Here is a 15,029-nt window from a genome sequence, read left to right as displayed (position 1 = left end):
ACATGCATCATGATCTCACTTCACTTGTGTTTTTACAGGGCTGCTCAACTCCAGGAGGGATCCAGGTGCTGGTGTCATCCCTGCAGCCTCAGCGATGGGAGCCAGGCTTTACCTCCAGCCCAGGCTCTGCACAGAGACGTCTCCCCGCGACCGAGCAGTGGCAAATCAGACTCAGGCCACAAACAGGGCCTAGAACAAATGGTTGGCTGTCCATAAACTGCTTGGAGGAAAAGGCAGCAGCAGGATAAGGTTATTATGTGGGTTGGATCCTGCCCTCAAGGCCACAGCTGGCCCAGGCACAGCCAGAGAACACAGCCAGCATTGTCCATCCTTCAGTCCACAGCCACTATGCAGAGCACATGGTGTCTGAACTAATGGGTCTTCATAGGATCCTTCTGTTGAGAGATGATATCACAGATTATATCTGTGTCCACTTTAGGTCTGGGCTGTTGCTAAGAGAAAAACAATTCTTGGCAAATTCCTCGAAGTGCTTACCTCCTACAGTTTGGATGAAGACAGTTTGTTCAAGAACCATGGGTAGGTGTAAGTTTCTGTCTCTTTGCCTTCTGAGAATTGTTCTCGCCAGTGCAAAACTGAAGATGATAATACTCCCATTAAAAATGAGGTGAATGCTCAGGCTAACATGAGTGGGTGGAAAGGACTTCAAACAGGATGAATCTGGGGACAAACCTACCCTTGCCAAGACAAACAGCTGCAGAGAGCTGCAGGAAAGAAAAAAGGGCACTGCTCTTCAAAATTATTCAGTCACACAGGGCTGATTGAGGCTGCATATCCATCAATTTATAACGAAAACCAATGGCTTTCATATAAAGACAGAAGAGGGACATCAGGAGGACTGCAGAGCTGATATCATTAGGACAACAGACTGATATTCCATAGGACAACAGAGATATGGGATGAGTGCAAAGCAGAAAGCTCTCACTCTCCTTCCTACATCTGTCTTTCATTTGCTTTGCCTCTATCTGCCCGTTGTTGATGTTTTCTCACATTATCTTGGTGCCTTTGTTCAAGCTGTATTTCATTCCAAGAAGGCAGGGAGCTCCAGGTGTGAATGAGGGCTGTGAGCATGAACTCACTGTCACAGTTATTATTGTTATCATTCCTCTGAAAACCAGCCTGGTGGAGGTTTGGCTCTGTGGAATTTGTTCTGCTGTTTTAACCGTATCATTGTTAAATGTGGAAAATAGAATGAAAGTGGAATGAAAATGTGGAAAGGGGAATGAAGTTCAGTTCTTTACACAATGGCTTGCACCCAAAGGTGCAGCCTTAGCTAATGAAATGCTGGCATGCTGTGGAACAAGATGTTTGAGATTGCAGGATTGAGACCTGCTGCTCAAATGATTCAGGTGTTCAGGACTTGCTGATTTTCTTTGTAATGGGAGAAATTGTATGTTAAAAAAGCCAATACAGAATTTTCAATGCTTTATATAGTTTCAATGTTTTTTTATTTTAAAACCCCAGCGATATTCAGTAATTGTATTCCCACCACCCAGCTACTTAGCCATCTGAACACATACTATTGTTACTGTTACTATTGTTTCCATTACTGGCTTGTGGATGTCTGGTTATTTTTGTCTTTGGACACCCCCTGCGTACATCTCACTGGGCACAGATACTTGAATACATTTTTCAGTGGTTCCCTCTGCTCCAGTTGAACCCTTGGAGATATTATGGAGCCCCTTTGTGTGTTTTGGATGAACACATCTCTGGGATCAGTCTGGAGCAGACAACTGCCATAGCATTAAGCTGAACTCCAGCTTTCCCCCAGCCTGGCATGATGTGTTCAGTCCCTCCACAAATCAGGTGCAGCTCAGACCTTATCCAGTGGGGATTCAGTGCACAAGCAATGCTGTGTTTTCCCTCTGATCTGCTGCCTCAAATACATTTGCCAGGGCCAGGGATAGCCCATGGCTGGACCACACAGACTCTCCAGATGGGCTGAGACTCCAAAGATAGGATGGCAAGCAGCTCTGGCAGTCTGGTTGGTATTTCAATAGATGGGCTCTTTTTGCTTTGTTTTTCAAGAGTTGCCTTGCTATTTTGCAACAGGCCCTTCCTGTGCCATGTTTAGCTCATTCAAACCAGCTCCAGTGTTTATACCTCCCACTGCATTTCCTACAGTGGATATTTCTAAGCCAGCTTTGCTGGTGGAGTCCTCTCCAAATGGTGTGTTAAAGACCAAATGATTTAGCACATAATTAAGAAGTAAACAATGATCAGCAAGAAGTCTGCACTGTCAGCTACAAGACATGTCTTGGATGCAAGAAAAAGCAATATGCCAAGAAAAATGAGTAAATCTGTGTGTCTGTATCTTGATGTGGAGAGGCAGCTTCTGCTCCATCCTCAATGGAGACACAGTCCAATGGGTATTTTTTTGTTTTGCCTGTGGCAACAACAGCGGCTCAAAGGACACCAGTGGGAGAAAAGAGCTTCCTGCAGCCACCAGGAGTGAGCATGGATGCTCCACTCCAGCTGGTTTGTGTGGAAGGGCTCATTTCCTGGCCCTGCTGCTCCTTGGGCCAGACAAGAGATGGTTCTGTGCTTCCCAGCACCAGAGCTCTAATACCAGTGACAGGAATGGTGCTGCTGGTGTAGCTCCTGGGGCTGCAGTGCTGTTTTACCATACCCAGGCAAACGGATTAGTAGTGAGGGAAGGGAGTAGTTAAAAAGAAAGAGCTTTGTTCTGCTTTCTCCATGTTTCATCCCATGTTGGTGTTGGGCATAAAAGAAGTAGCATGCCTAAGCCCCACAAACAGAATGTTCCTTTTTTTCAGTGATTCCCTAGCTTTTAGTGCAAAGGAAAGAAACAAGACACACAAGATTTTTGTGCTATGGATTTATAATAACATTTTATTAATATATTATGCTACAAAAATATTTTGATAAAATAATATTAGAAAGCATCTTTTTATTACACTCTTCAAAACAGTTCACAAAAGCAGGAGGCGGAACAGGAAAAATATCTGAAATACATTTGAATTGAAAACTGACAAATATGCAATCTGAATTTCGGTGTGAGCACAAATCTGCAGGATGGTTAATCAGTCCTGTGGAAGGAAAGTGTTGCCTACTTATTGCAAAGACCTCTCTGCCTTTAGCTAGATTAAGGTGCCTCCTGAAATGTTAGTCATAGAAAAGGCTGAATTTGGGTTGGGACAGAACAGAGACACACGTAAATGTACACACACACCCACCCACACACACACATCCACACGCAAACCCACACCTTATGATCTCGAACTTCAGCAAATTATCTTTCTGCTTCAGTTAAGCTGAAACACGCTTAAATTGAAGCTGGGTTTCAGCACACTCCATGGAACATTGATCACTTCAGAGATATGACAAGACCATATAATTTTTGGATATAATACAGAAATACGGTACTAAGCAAAGTTTGGCATGGTAACACATGCTGAGATAATAACCTTGGCACTTTGGTTTCTCTAACATAAATACATGATGGGAAATTCCTCCCTAACAGTGGTATATGGTAATGACTGAGTCATATCATTTGACTAATCAATGCACTAAACAGATTAAGTTCTCCCTCTTTCCATTCTCTCTTTCTCCACAATGGTATATTGAAGAACTTAGATAAATATACAACTCTGTACCTTGGGTGTTCCTAAATTACAGTGGAGCTTGGAGGAATGGGACGTTCAACAAAGCAGATTTTTGACACCTGTATAAAGCATAGTTATCATAAATCATGTTCATCATTTATTGCCAGAAGACTTATTGCATTATTCAACAGCTCTAGGGATTGAAGAGAAACTGCTTCAGTCATAAAATATAAAATACCTTCTGTCCCAGCTTACTGACTGGTTCTCCAAGTGGCAGTGCATGTTAATATAGTATCTGTAGATAAGCAAGAAAAGCATTAAAACACTGAAAGGGGAGAGATTAGATTTGTTGCTGATGATACGAGATTATTTATTCCACCGGGGCAAGATCTTGGCAGGTACTCAGCATTTGTTGATAATGCTAGAGTTACATTTAATGTGAATTGTGCTGGTGTCCCTTGTAACAGTGTTGAGAAGATGAATCACGAGCCACTGAGCTTTGGACTCAGCCAAAGTCGTGTCCTAGACTGCCAGACACTGGTGACTCTCTTGATGCTGATTCTCAGAAATAAGCAGGATCACCAGTTTGCTATTTTATGTGGTGGGCATGAATATTTTTGCTAAATCTCCTGCTCTTGGAATCTTGTGATAACATGGCAACCTGAGCTTTCATTGGAAGAAAGAATTGAGTCAGTTTTTAGTTTTGTGAGAAATACACAGAAGAAACTGAAGCCCCCTGAAGCTGGTAGTCAGTGTTGCTTCCAGAGCACGTATCAGATCTGGTCCAGGTTTTAAACTCATGGTTTAGAAAGCCATGAGAAATTCAGAAATCATGATCCATTGTGACAGTGTGCATAAGTCTGTGCTAACCACTACTACTGTGTTTTAATTTTTTAATTAATGCTGGGCTGCCCCAGCTGATTAGTAAACAACCAATTTTATCAACCACAGTGAGGGTTCACTATCCAGCATTGCTCTGCACACAGTATTGAAGAAAGTGACCCTAAGTTGTACTTTAGGTTAAGACAAGAGAATAAAAGGAATGTTTGGTTAGAGACCTGTGCTGAAGCCATTCACGTGGGGTTGCTGAGCTAAGATCTACAGAAACCTACTCAACCTTTAAGTCATGTCTCCTCCCTAAGCCAGAGAGAGCTCAGATGACTGAGCGAGCTGCACACCTCCTACAAAAATCAAGTGTGTAGACCCCAAATCCAAAGGACACCTTGTTCTGACACCTGTGCTGCAAAAATGTGGGGCACCAGCACAAGGATTCTAGTAAAATTCATTAATTTCTCAGAATTACAGAGAAAATGCCAGGAAATGCAAAGATGTTAAAACATACTTTGATATCCAAGCCATTTACATCCTATGATAGCCAAACATACCACAGTATCTGAGCTAATGAAAATTGAATATTATTGTCCAGCGTAGGAGTGATGCAGAAAACCTCACTGGTGATAAAAGAGTGACTACTCTGTGCAGCACAATGACAGCTGGGAGTGTGGAGAGATTTGTGTGCTTCTAATATTAAAAAAAAAAAGAAAAAAAATGCCCCAGAGGCTTATGGAGAAAGCCACAGATTGGGAAACTTCAGAATTGTAATTTCTAGTTTTGGTCCCGTTGTTGGTTTTCCTTACAGTCTTGGACAAGCTGTTTCTGTTTTCTGCTATTTTTTCTCTCCCTTATCTTTACATGGTCTTGTCTATTTATACTGTAGGATTTCCAACACCTGGAATTATTCCTGGGATAGCACCACAGAATAATTTCTGGATACGATCTGGTTACAACAAATAAAATTCAATGGGTTTGGGTTGTTGGCTGTTCACTTTTACTACGTAACTTATCATCGCCCTTAAGATTTACCTGCCTTATTTCCAGTTACAGTCTTGTAAATAAGACATGATAATTCAGTTTTCATCTCTGCCTTGAACACATCAGGAGAACCAATAATCTTTTTAAAATGCATTACTGTTAAATTTGAAGGTCTCTTAAACCATAATATTCAAATGAAGGCATTTCTAGAGTAATAGCTCAAATAAAACCAAAATGAAAGTTCTCAAAATATGTTTTCAATATCCATCTCTGTGCAATAAATATTATGCAAGGTGAATGGCTTCTGTCCAAAACTAACATCTCTAATCTTCTGCTAGCCAAAATACACAATATGAAAGTATGCACGGGGTCTGTTTGAATCTCACATTTGGGGCAAAGCTCAAAGTTTTCCATTCAGCCTTATCAACTGCTGGGGGAAGCTTATAACACTCTGTGCTATTACCCACTTAAATTGACCAGAAACCTGCACAGTCTGCTGTCAAAAATAGAGGCTGGGGATCATGGTGTCCAGTAAGTTAAAAAGAAATTACCTGTATTGTCCTGGCCTTTGCAAGGCAATGGCTGGGATGCACGATGGAAATGCTCAGTATTTCATCATGAAATCCTGTGGTTTTTGTAGCCTAGTTTCTTTCTAACTTACTTGCATGAAATAACTGGTATGACAACAAGCAAACTGTGAATTCTGAACTCTCTCTCACTGCAGAGTCTTGCAGATTTCATGGAATCATCTGCAGCTCCAGAGACCAGGCTGTAGGGCTGCTGGGAAACTTACAGCGTTGTTTTCAGCCAGAATTTTATTAGTGACATTGTTAAAATTATCTTCATTATCTTTTTTTCGAAAGTGAAGAAGCACTGCTTTTCTTAGGACTTTTAAAGAAAAGCTTGTATTATGTTTTTCTGATTTGGAGACTTCTAAATAAGATATTTTCATCACACAGTTTTGATTTTTGGTTTGTAGATGACTTAGAAAAAAACCCCACAATTTCAACCAAAACTCATTATAAACTCTTGTATCCAAAGAGATTTTTCATCCTGTTCTGGTAGTGAAAAAACATCTACATGCCTTTTTAAACGTAATAATTTTTAAGATGGCACTGGGATTTTTCCACATAGATGTTGTAAATCTCATTCCTCAATAACAGCTGTTTGGATAGGGAGCACATTTTTCAGTGAGGGTAAGGAGTCATAACTTTTCCATCTAAGTCAGATACCACAGTTTAGGAATGGAAGAATGTTCTGCATGTCTCCATAAGATGGAGGTTAGTTTGATTCCTGTGGTGTTGAGCAGATTTTGGACAAGACACACTTATTTCAGCACAGAGATATCAGCTCTATCAGCTCATGGTAGCTGATAGAACTGATCAACAGAAAGAGGAATTTGTAGATGAATTTTGCCTCCAGGTTGTCCATGACCATTAATACAACTGGTACAAAGGAGTTCTATAGATTAACAGGACACTATATCTTTGTAATCTATAGACAGACCGAGCTCTCTTCTCCTTTATGCTTGAAAAGGTTGTAGGCTTATACTTATACAAAATGAGGGAGAGAAGAAAAGAATTCCAAGTAGGATTATTCCAGACTTTGAAAGCAATTTTTTATTAAGAGAAGGGTGTCTTAATAGGCGTTAGCTGGTGAATTAATTTCAGGGCAAAGGGGGAAACTGGTAATTTCTGAAAAAGTTAAATAGTTTAGTTAAGAAAAACAGGGGTAATGTAGAGGATTATTGTGAATAATGGCTTACTAAGTCATGTAAAAATAACTATTATTTTAGACTGTGGCAGCTAATGAGTTAAGAATGTGCTTATTTTTCTAAAGGGCACAGGCCCCAGAGAGCAGGATCTGCTTTATTCAGTGTAAGATATGCTAATGAGATAAAAGAAGTAAAATAAAGAAGTTCAGCAGAAATGTACTTATTGGACAGCTGCTGTAAAATGTAATGGTTAAAGAAACAAAGAAAGCATTCATTTGGTGTCAGTTCAGACATTTGCAGAATTGTCAGAAAACAAATATAGAAAATATTAATTTATCTGTTTCACCATCGCTACTGATTAATAGGGATGTTATTAACATATACAACAAGAAAAATAAGTTTACCAGTCGAATAAATACATTTTTCTTTTTCTTTTTTTTTCTTTATATGAACATGTATATTTTACAAAACCCCATAGCACTATGGGAAATAAAGATCCTTCTACAAAAAGAAGATGTAAGTCAGTGTTACAATAAAGCTTTAGAGTTTCAAAATGTATCTGGGCAAAGAGACAAAATCAGCTAGAAGGCACTACTGAGTCACTGAGAAGGTCCAGCTTGTAACTGTTGTTGTCTTAAACTCCAATTTGTTCATAAATTATCTCTCTATTCCAAGGGACTGCATGTAACATAATGTGGTCAGGAGGGCTGCAGTAGGCTCAGGAGAAAAGAAGCTATGGCCATGCAGAGAGGAAATGTTACTGATGGCCATGAAAGGCTGGCTGGGGCTGAGCTCGTGGGCTGGGGCTGGGACGGGCGGTCGGGACGCGGCCTCTGATCCAGCTGGTTGGAAATCCAGATGGGAGGTTTGACTGTGATGTAGCCATTGGTTATCCTGATATAGGAAGGCAACGTGGTGGTGCTGGAAGAAAACACAAGAGAAGGAAATTAAACAGGAGAACCTTATTTCTATACTCTGTGAACTGTCATCCCAAGTGGTAGCAACCACATCCAATTATTATTATTATCATCATCATCATACATTAGATAGCAGGGAGGGAGCTAGAGACTGATAACTGTGATGATGTGGAAACAGCTCTGATGCAGGATGTCCCTCAGCTTCTGGCTGCTGACAAAATACAGCCAAAGGAAGGACTGCTCTTAATGTATCTGACATACTGCACTCCATTTTTTAGCGTCCATTGCCGTTGGAATACTAAACACGTTACTGGCCAGCATCAGAAATGGTTGCTAAATGTATCCTCCTGCTGACCCAGGATGACCTCTTTATGTCCTTTCTTCCCACCAAAGGTCTGAAACTCTGCCATGTCTCAGTGACATCTTATGCTCCACGAACCACATACTGAGTGACCAGGAGGGTCCAGGATACATTCCTTCCCTGTTTCACAAGCCTTAAAGAACTTCCCAGGATCCCCCTACACAACTGATAACCTTGAGCATGGGAGATTGAGCAGGTTCATTTCTTTTCCTGGCTTTAAGCCATTTTGGATCAAATCACAAAGCCAAAACCAGACTCAGTTGCTGTTAGGTTTCCCTGACTGTGGATTTGCCTCAATAGCAGTGTGATTGCTTATTGATTGTAGCACTTTGATTTGAATTTGCAGGTTGGAATTCATCATGACTCCCATGACACTGGAGGTCAAAAAGGTCCATTTACGATTGATTTGGAAGTTTAAACTGTAATCTCCATTTCATAAAATGCCCCCATTGCATCCATTACTGGATGATCCATAATCCTCCAGTTGTCAGGGAGCAGCACAACCAAGCATGCAAACTGCACAGGGTGGATTTTGGACTTAAACCCAAGACATTCTGTAGAGAAGTGAGGAGAAAAATGGCAAGGGCCCCTGAAAAAAAAAAAAAAAAGTGACACTAATACCTGTAGATTCTCTAAATCTTCCATAAGGGGGATTTGGAGGCACTGAAAATGACCTTCATATAACTTTTTAATGGGGTAAGAAGTTACTCAGTCCTATAAATATTTAGCTACAGTATCCAGGATCTTGACCTTGGAAGGCAAAGGTTGTGTCTTGCATAATATCAGATGAAAGGAATAACATTTTACTTCAGATTCCAGCACAGAAACAGAATTTAGAAGGACTAAAGGCTTTTGTCTTTTTCTGTCTAAGCAATACCAAGATGGATTTTAGCTGAGATGCTTCAAATGTGCTGAGTCAATCACAAACTGAGAAGACCAGAGCCCACCCTGAAAATCCCATGGACAATCCTTGCACATTACACTTCACCCTGAGTTTTGGGAGAAGTCACTTCATTTCTTCCCTCATCCTTTATACTGTCACCACAGCTTCTGGGTGGGACAGTTGTTCTGTGGCTAGAAGTGATCTTAACTAATGTACAATGAATTAGAGTAAAAAGAGAAGGCAGTCTTCAATTAAAGACATAAGAATTGCTTCATGGGAGCATATAATCCATCTAACCAGTATTAGGATTCTGACACTGAGGAGCAGCGCTTGTTCCAGAGCAACAAACTGCTGTGAACAGAGAACTCTGAAATCAAGGCTTGTTGGAGAAAGTTCTCTGAATTCCCGTGGTGAGTGGTTGGTTTATGTCTTGAAGTAATGATATAAGACACCCAGCTTTAGAGTTTCTCCTACATTGCATCAGAATTGCTGCAGACCCTTAACACAAAGAGCTGATCTGCAATAAACTAATGCTGCTGTTTCCAATCTGCCTGGCAGGAATGGCACTGGATTAGCAACTGTGTGGCCAAGCTCCTGTAACATAAGTAACATCATTCCCACAGTGAACACAAAGCATCATTAAAGCAAACTCTGACAAGAAGAGGTACTGCACGCTCTGGGTAATCAAACACAAAGTCAGTCATGCTTCAATTTCTGATCCAGTTCTCATTTATCCTGCTGAGTGGTGATGTGGTGCACAGGTCTGGCAGCACTGACAGTGGGATCACAACTTGGGTTTTTCCCTATGCCTGGTTTCCCAAGGTAAGCATGGGTAGGTGTTTGTCCTCATCTTTTGGTACTGATTGTCATGTTACAGAACTACAAAGTTTTGCCCTAAATTAAATTCAAAACTAGGAGGGACTGATTTTAAATTTTAATTAAAAAAAAAAAATCACCAAATGCCATTCAAACTTCCAGTTTGGGCATATCCTGCTCTTGACACATTCTATGGGCTTGATACTCCACTGAGGTTAAAGTTTTCCTTGCACAAACTGTTTCTACTCCTCAGGGATGTTCTGTGCACACAGGCTGGCCAGAGAACCTGCAAAAGCATCACAAGCCCATTCATCAGCCAGCTACATCTAAGGGATTCCTAAAGCAGCCTTAAATCAACATTTTATGTCTCTGTATGATGTTTCTGCATTCTAGTCAACTTCCATAAGTGTTTTGGTTTTGCTTTCTGGGGGGATGATGTTTTTTTGTTGTTGTTGATTGGTTGGATTTAGTTAATTTTCTTTTCTCCCTTATTCAAGGACCTGAGAATTGCTGACCACTTCTCCTTAGTTAATGAGGTTACTTTCTGTTTTCAAGACATTACATTTGTATAAAAGCATTCTTGCTAAGATAAATACTGTTAGGTGGGGTTGTTTGTTTTCAAAAACTCCTTGAGTGCTTTACAAGAGAAGAACAGTGTGTTTCCACTAACATCTACAAAGCATTTGCTAATAGCAAATGAATCACAGCTTATCCATAAAAAACATTTTCTTAATGTACTTTTAGCTGACTGCCAAGGTGGTTTAGAGATATTTAAAGAGAATTATCCCTTTTACCAAATACTACAAGTCCTTGTAAAACCTCGGGTGCCGGTTTTTAACTAGGCTATTGTGTAGTGAATGGGGAGAGAAGCCTTTCCAGAAGCTGGTCCACCTCACTCCAGTGCAGGTTTCTAGGGGGTCTTACTCTTGCTTGGGGTCTTTCACTTCCTAGGCATTACAGAGGGGCCCTGGACAGCCAGGCTGGATTATAACCTGATCTCAGAGATGGCCCTGGTGTCAGGAGATGACTTCTGCAAACTCCCTCTGAACATGTTTGCATGTGCATGTAGGATCTCACTGACCCTTGGACATTTCCTAAGGATGAAGCAGAATCCCCTGAACTCAACCAGAAACCTTCCTTGAGGAGGACTTGAGCATTCCTGAAATGAACATAGAGAATAATAAAAATGAATCAGAGATCTGTGGGATAATAATCTAAATTATTATCACATCTTCTCTTGCCAGACCAGGATATTCTGTATTTCAGTCTTGTGTATCTGATAAAAATATCTTCAATAAAACATTCCACATGATCTGTGGTTAACAGGCAACCACTGGCTCTGCTGTTCATACCTCTCTTTTTTGCTTCTGTGTATGGGATTGTTTTAAAAACTTGGAAGACTCCAGGTACGTTTTAGCCAAATGACCTGCGGTATCATATTCATGAGCTTGTTCTTTTGATCAGATAATACGGCACTTTTTCAAATCAGTGCATTACTCATACATTGTCTTACTATCATTAGAATGTGTAAAACTCTCCCCAAAAAATGGGGCCTCAGGCACAGGCTTTGTGCACAGATTCTACTGAATGCAATTACATGATCCAAGCCCTCTAAGCTGGGGGTGTGCTGAAGCACCTTGGTGGTTTGGGAGCATTTCAAATCTGAAAAATAAAAGAAACTCACAAGCAACACACTGAGAGAATTTCTGCTCTGGTTTGTCTTGCAAGGACTTTGAAGGGAGGTCACAAACTAATTTTTAGCATGACTTGGTTCATCCATGTAAGCAGGGTTCATCTGACCACACAGGACACCACAGCAGAAGGACACAGGTCAGGACCAGGGAGTCTTTCTGGCCCATCTGCCCCCGACACAGGAATAAGATCTAAACCCCTCCTGACATTTGTCTCATCCAGTCTCAAAAAAACAGTGATAATGATAGGAATTCCAGAATCTGTCCAGACATCCATTCCAGCATTTCACCATTTCTGGTGCCCAGAATTACTGCCTAATGTTTCACCAAATCTCCCTTGCCACAGGTCATGACTTGTCCTGTCCCCATGGACAGGTTTGTTCCTTTTCTCTTCTCAGGAGCCTTTCACGTACTTGGAAAATTTAACCATGTTTCACCTCAGCCTTCTCTTTTTTAAACAAACAATTCCCTCCACCTTTCTTTGCAAGTCCTCAGGTGCTTTCCCTCTATCCTTTCCTCTACTCTGCCTTGGCTCTGATCCATGTCTTCTCTGGAATGAGATGCTCAAACTGGAAACAGTAGGCGTGGCTGAGATCCCACCAGCCCCATGCTTGGTGCAGTAGGTACCTCTGCCTCTATATCTGCCGAGTGCATGAAAAACAGGCCATCTCCAAGAGGACAGACAGTATTGCCATTGCTTATTGCCCCCAAAATGCAAACCACCTTAAGCTCCCAGGAACTGTTCTGAAGCTCATGGAAAACTGCTGGCTCTCTGAGGGGGTGAGGACCAACCCAATTATTGTGATATTTCTATCCATTTTTAATCTCCTGCCATGACTTGGTCCCAACGTGGTTTTGTTCAGGGTGGAGGAAGTAACCCTTTCAAGTATAACTTACAAAGTGTTTGGGGATTTTTCTGGATCAAAGGAGCTGTGTAAACACAAGACAACTATTTTTAATAAACGTAAGCAAATGTTGACTCAGACAGCCTTTCTTACAATAGCATCTGATGAAAGAAGCTAGATTGAAACCTGAAAAATGCATGCTTCAATTGAAAACCTAAAAAGCTAGTAAAGTGAAAGAAAATTTTTGAGTAAATACAATAATGACTGTTTTGCATTTGTGATTTGATGTTAACCTTATGATGGCTAGGGGTTTCTTAAGTGATATTAAGCATATGCTTCCTGTTTCTTTTCAAACAAAATTTGCCCTACTTTTTTTTTCCCCTTTTTATTTAATGAACAGATGTGAAAGAACTGATCACATTATTTTTCTGGTGATCAGAAATAATGTTCTGCAAGTGAAGACAATTATTCTTGGAACTAAGCAGGCCTATTTATGTCACCAAAATTTATTCATCAGGATTTGAAAAATACATCTGCTTAAAATGCTGGGACCAACCCGCAGCAGTCTAAATGAGCTGGCTGGTAAGAAGTCTGACCACACATTTGAAGGAAAAGAATAGGTGCTCAACCAAGAATTAACAAGAGTATGTTGGTGGGTAAAAATTTCACTAGAAAAATGTCAGAAGGATTTAACTTTGAAGACAACTAGAGTAGCCTTTTAAAAGCAACATGAAATCCCCATCTTCCAAAATGTTTGCATTATTATTTCATGCATTTCTGAAAGGAATTCTTTAGATCAACACAGGCTCTGTTCCCCTCATCTCTCTCTTCATCACTACCTTCCTTACAGACAGTGTTCTTGCAGCCTGAGGGATAAATCCTGCAGGATGCTGAGTCTTGTGCTCCCAGATGAGCAGGACTGTGAGCACGCAAATACCAGAGCTTCCAGCACTAGTATTCACATACTTACAACTCAGCACATCCTAAAGCTCTTTGTGGGACCAAGGCCAAGAGGCTCATGCTTTTACAAGGTTCAGTTCATTAAAAAAAAAAAATAATCCAACCTGGATCTGATTAGGGAATCCAGTTTTTGGTCCAGAGAGGCCACTGCTTATTTGCAGTAGTGTAGTAAACTGCCTTAGCATGTCTGAGTGAGAAAGCACTATCACACACTGGTATGGGAGCAGCAGAGAAGATCTGGCATGAGCCAAAGAAGAGCCTTCTCCCTGCTATTTTTTGGTTGCCCCAGGGTCACTGGGAGCCTGGATCTCTGGCCATGTCCCACAGTGCAAGCACCCACCCTCCCTGTGAACAGCATGGCCTCAGCCACATGATGGACAGAGGGGTCAGCAACAGCACCTGAGCATTTCCACAGCCCTTCACTGTCCATCTGAACTCTCCAGATGAGACTCAAATGGGAACCATCTCCATCTGAGAGCACTGTCAAGGTCTGATCCTGCCTTTTCTCAGGGCTCTGTCTCCTCTGGAGGCTGACACTGAGCAATTGCCCCTGTTGAAGTGAGCACCTGTGAGCCTTCCTCCTGTGCAGAGACAAAGGGCAGAGCAAATACCCTGGCAGAGGTCTAATCCCCCACCCCTGCTTGTTGTTAGGACATCTGCCATGGCTCATCTCTGGGACAAAGACAGGATACCAAAGGGAAAGATGGAAAGGGAAGCACACTTTTCAGCAGGCAGTGGCTCTGAAAGCTGTGAGCAGCATGCCACGATCACGAGCCACAGTGTCACCAGAGAGAATCACAGGCAGTCCTTCAGCTGACTGAAGTCAGCTTCATCCTTTAGTAGGATTTAAAAGGTGGCCTTAATTGTGGCTATGCCATACAGGCTTATAGCCAGAGCTATTCAGCTGTCTTCCTGGTACAGTTTATAGGGAACAAGACATCTCCAGAGGACAACCCTTTCCCCAAAAAGGCATGACTCTAAGGTTGGTCAGATGAGCTGCTTCTAAAGATCTCTATCTCTGGATTTCAGGTCTCCTGAATCCCAACCAAACTCTGGCCCCACTGGGGTATCTGACTGGTAGGGATGTGTTCCCAAATCAGGTCAGGACAGCAAGGTGGGGAAGAAGAAAACTCCTGATTCTGCAGTGCAAAAAGCAGCTGCTGGTGGGACACAACTCCCCTCTGCAGTCCTGCAGCAGCTGCCCAACACCAGGCAGAGCAGGGCTGCAGTTGCTGTCCCTTCCATGGGGTCTTGGCTCTAGAGTTTGATGTGAATGAGGAAAAGGTGGCTCCCTTGGATCAGGGGCTCCAGGGGGGCCATGATGGTGTAAGCAGGAGGAGGTTCAATGCTGAGATGCAGCTCAGATTCCTCTGGTGCAGTTTTGGGCCCCTCTCAGGATGGGCTGTGGGCTGGAAGCCAGGAGATTTATTTTTTATCCCCGAGTCA

The 15,029-nt window shown here is 41.7% G+C and overlaps 1 protein-coding gene across 1 annotated transcript in view; it reads right to left on the bottom strand.

Annotated features, from left to right (window-relative positions):
- Nucleotides 1-6,489: 6,489 nt before the first annotated feature.
- Nucleotides 6,490-15,029, bottom strand: part of TRABD2B (TraB domain containing 2B) — a 262,429-nt gene continuing 253,889 nt past the window's right edge. Inside the window, exon 7 of the mRNA XM_041421843.1 lies at nucleotides 6,490-8,031. Within this exon, the coding sequence (XP_041277777.1) occupies nucleotides 7,809-8,031 (223 nt within the window). The 3' untranslated portion in view covers nucleotides 6,490-7,808. The remainder of the gene's footprint in view (nucleotides 8,032-15,029) is intronic.

This window comes from Onychostruthus taczanowskii, unplaced genomic scaffold, assembly GCF_017590055.1.
Source record: "Onychostruthus taczanowskii isolate IOZ18803 unplaced genomic scaffold, ASM1759005v1 scaffold7, whole genome shotgun sequence".
Lineage (NCBI taxonomy): Eukaryota > Metazoa > Chordata > Aves > Passeriformes > Passeridae > Onychostruthus > Onychostruthus taczanowskii.
This window is presented reverse-complemented; position numbering and strand designations above follow the sequence as displayed.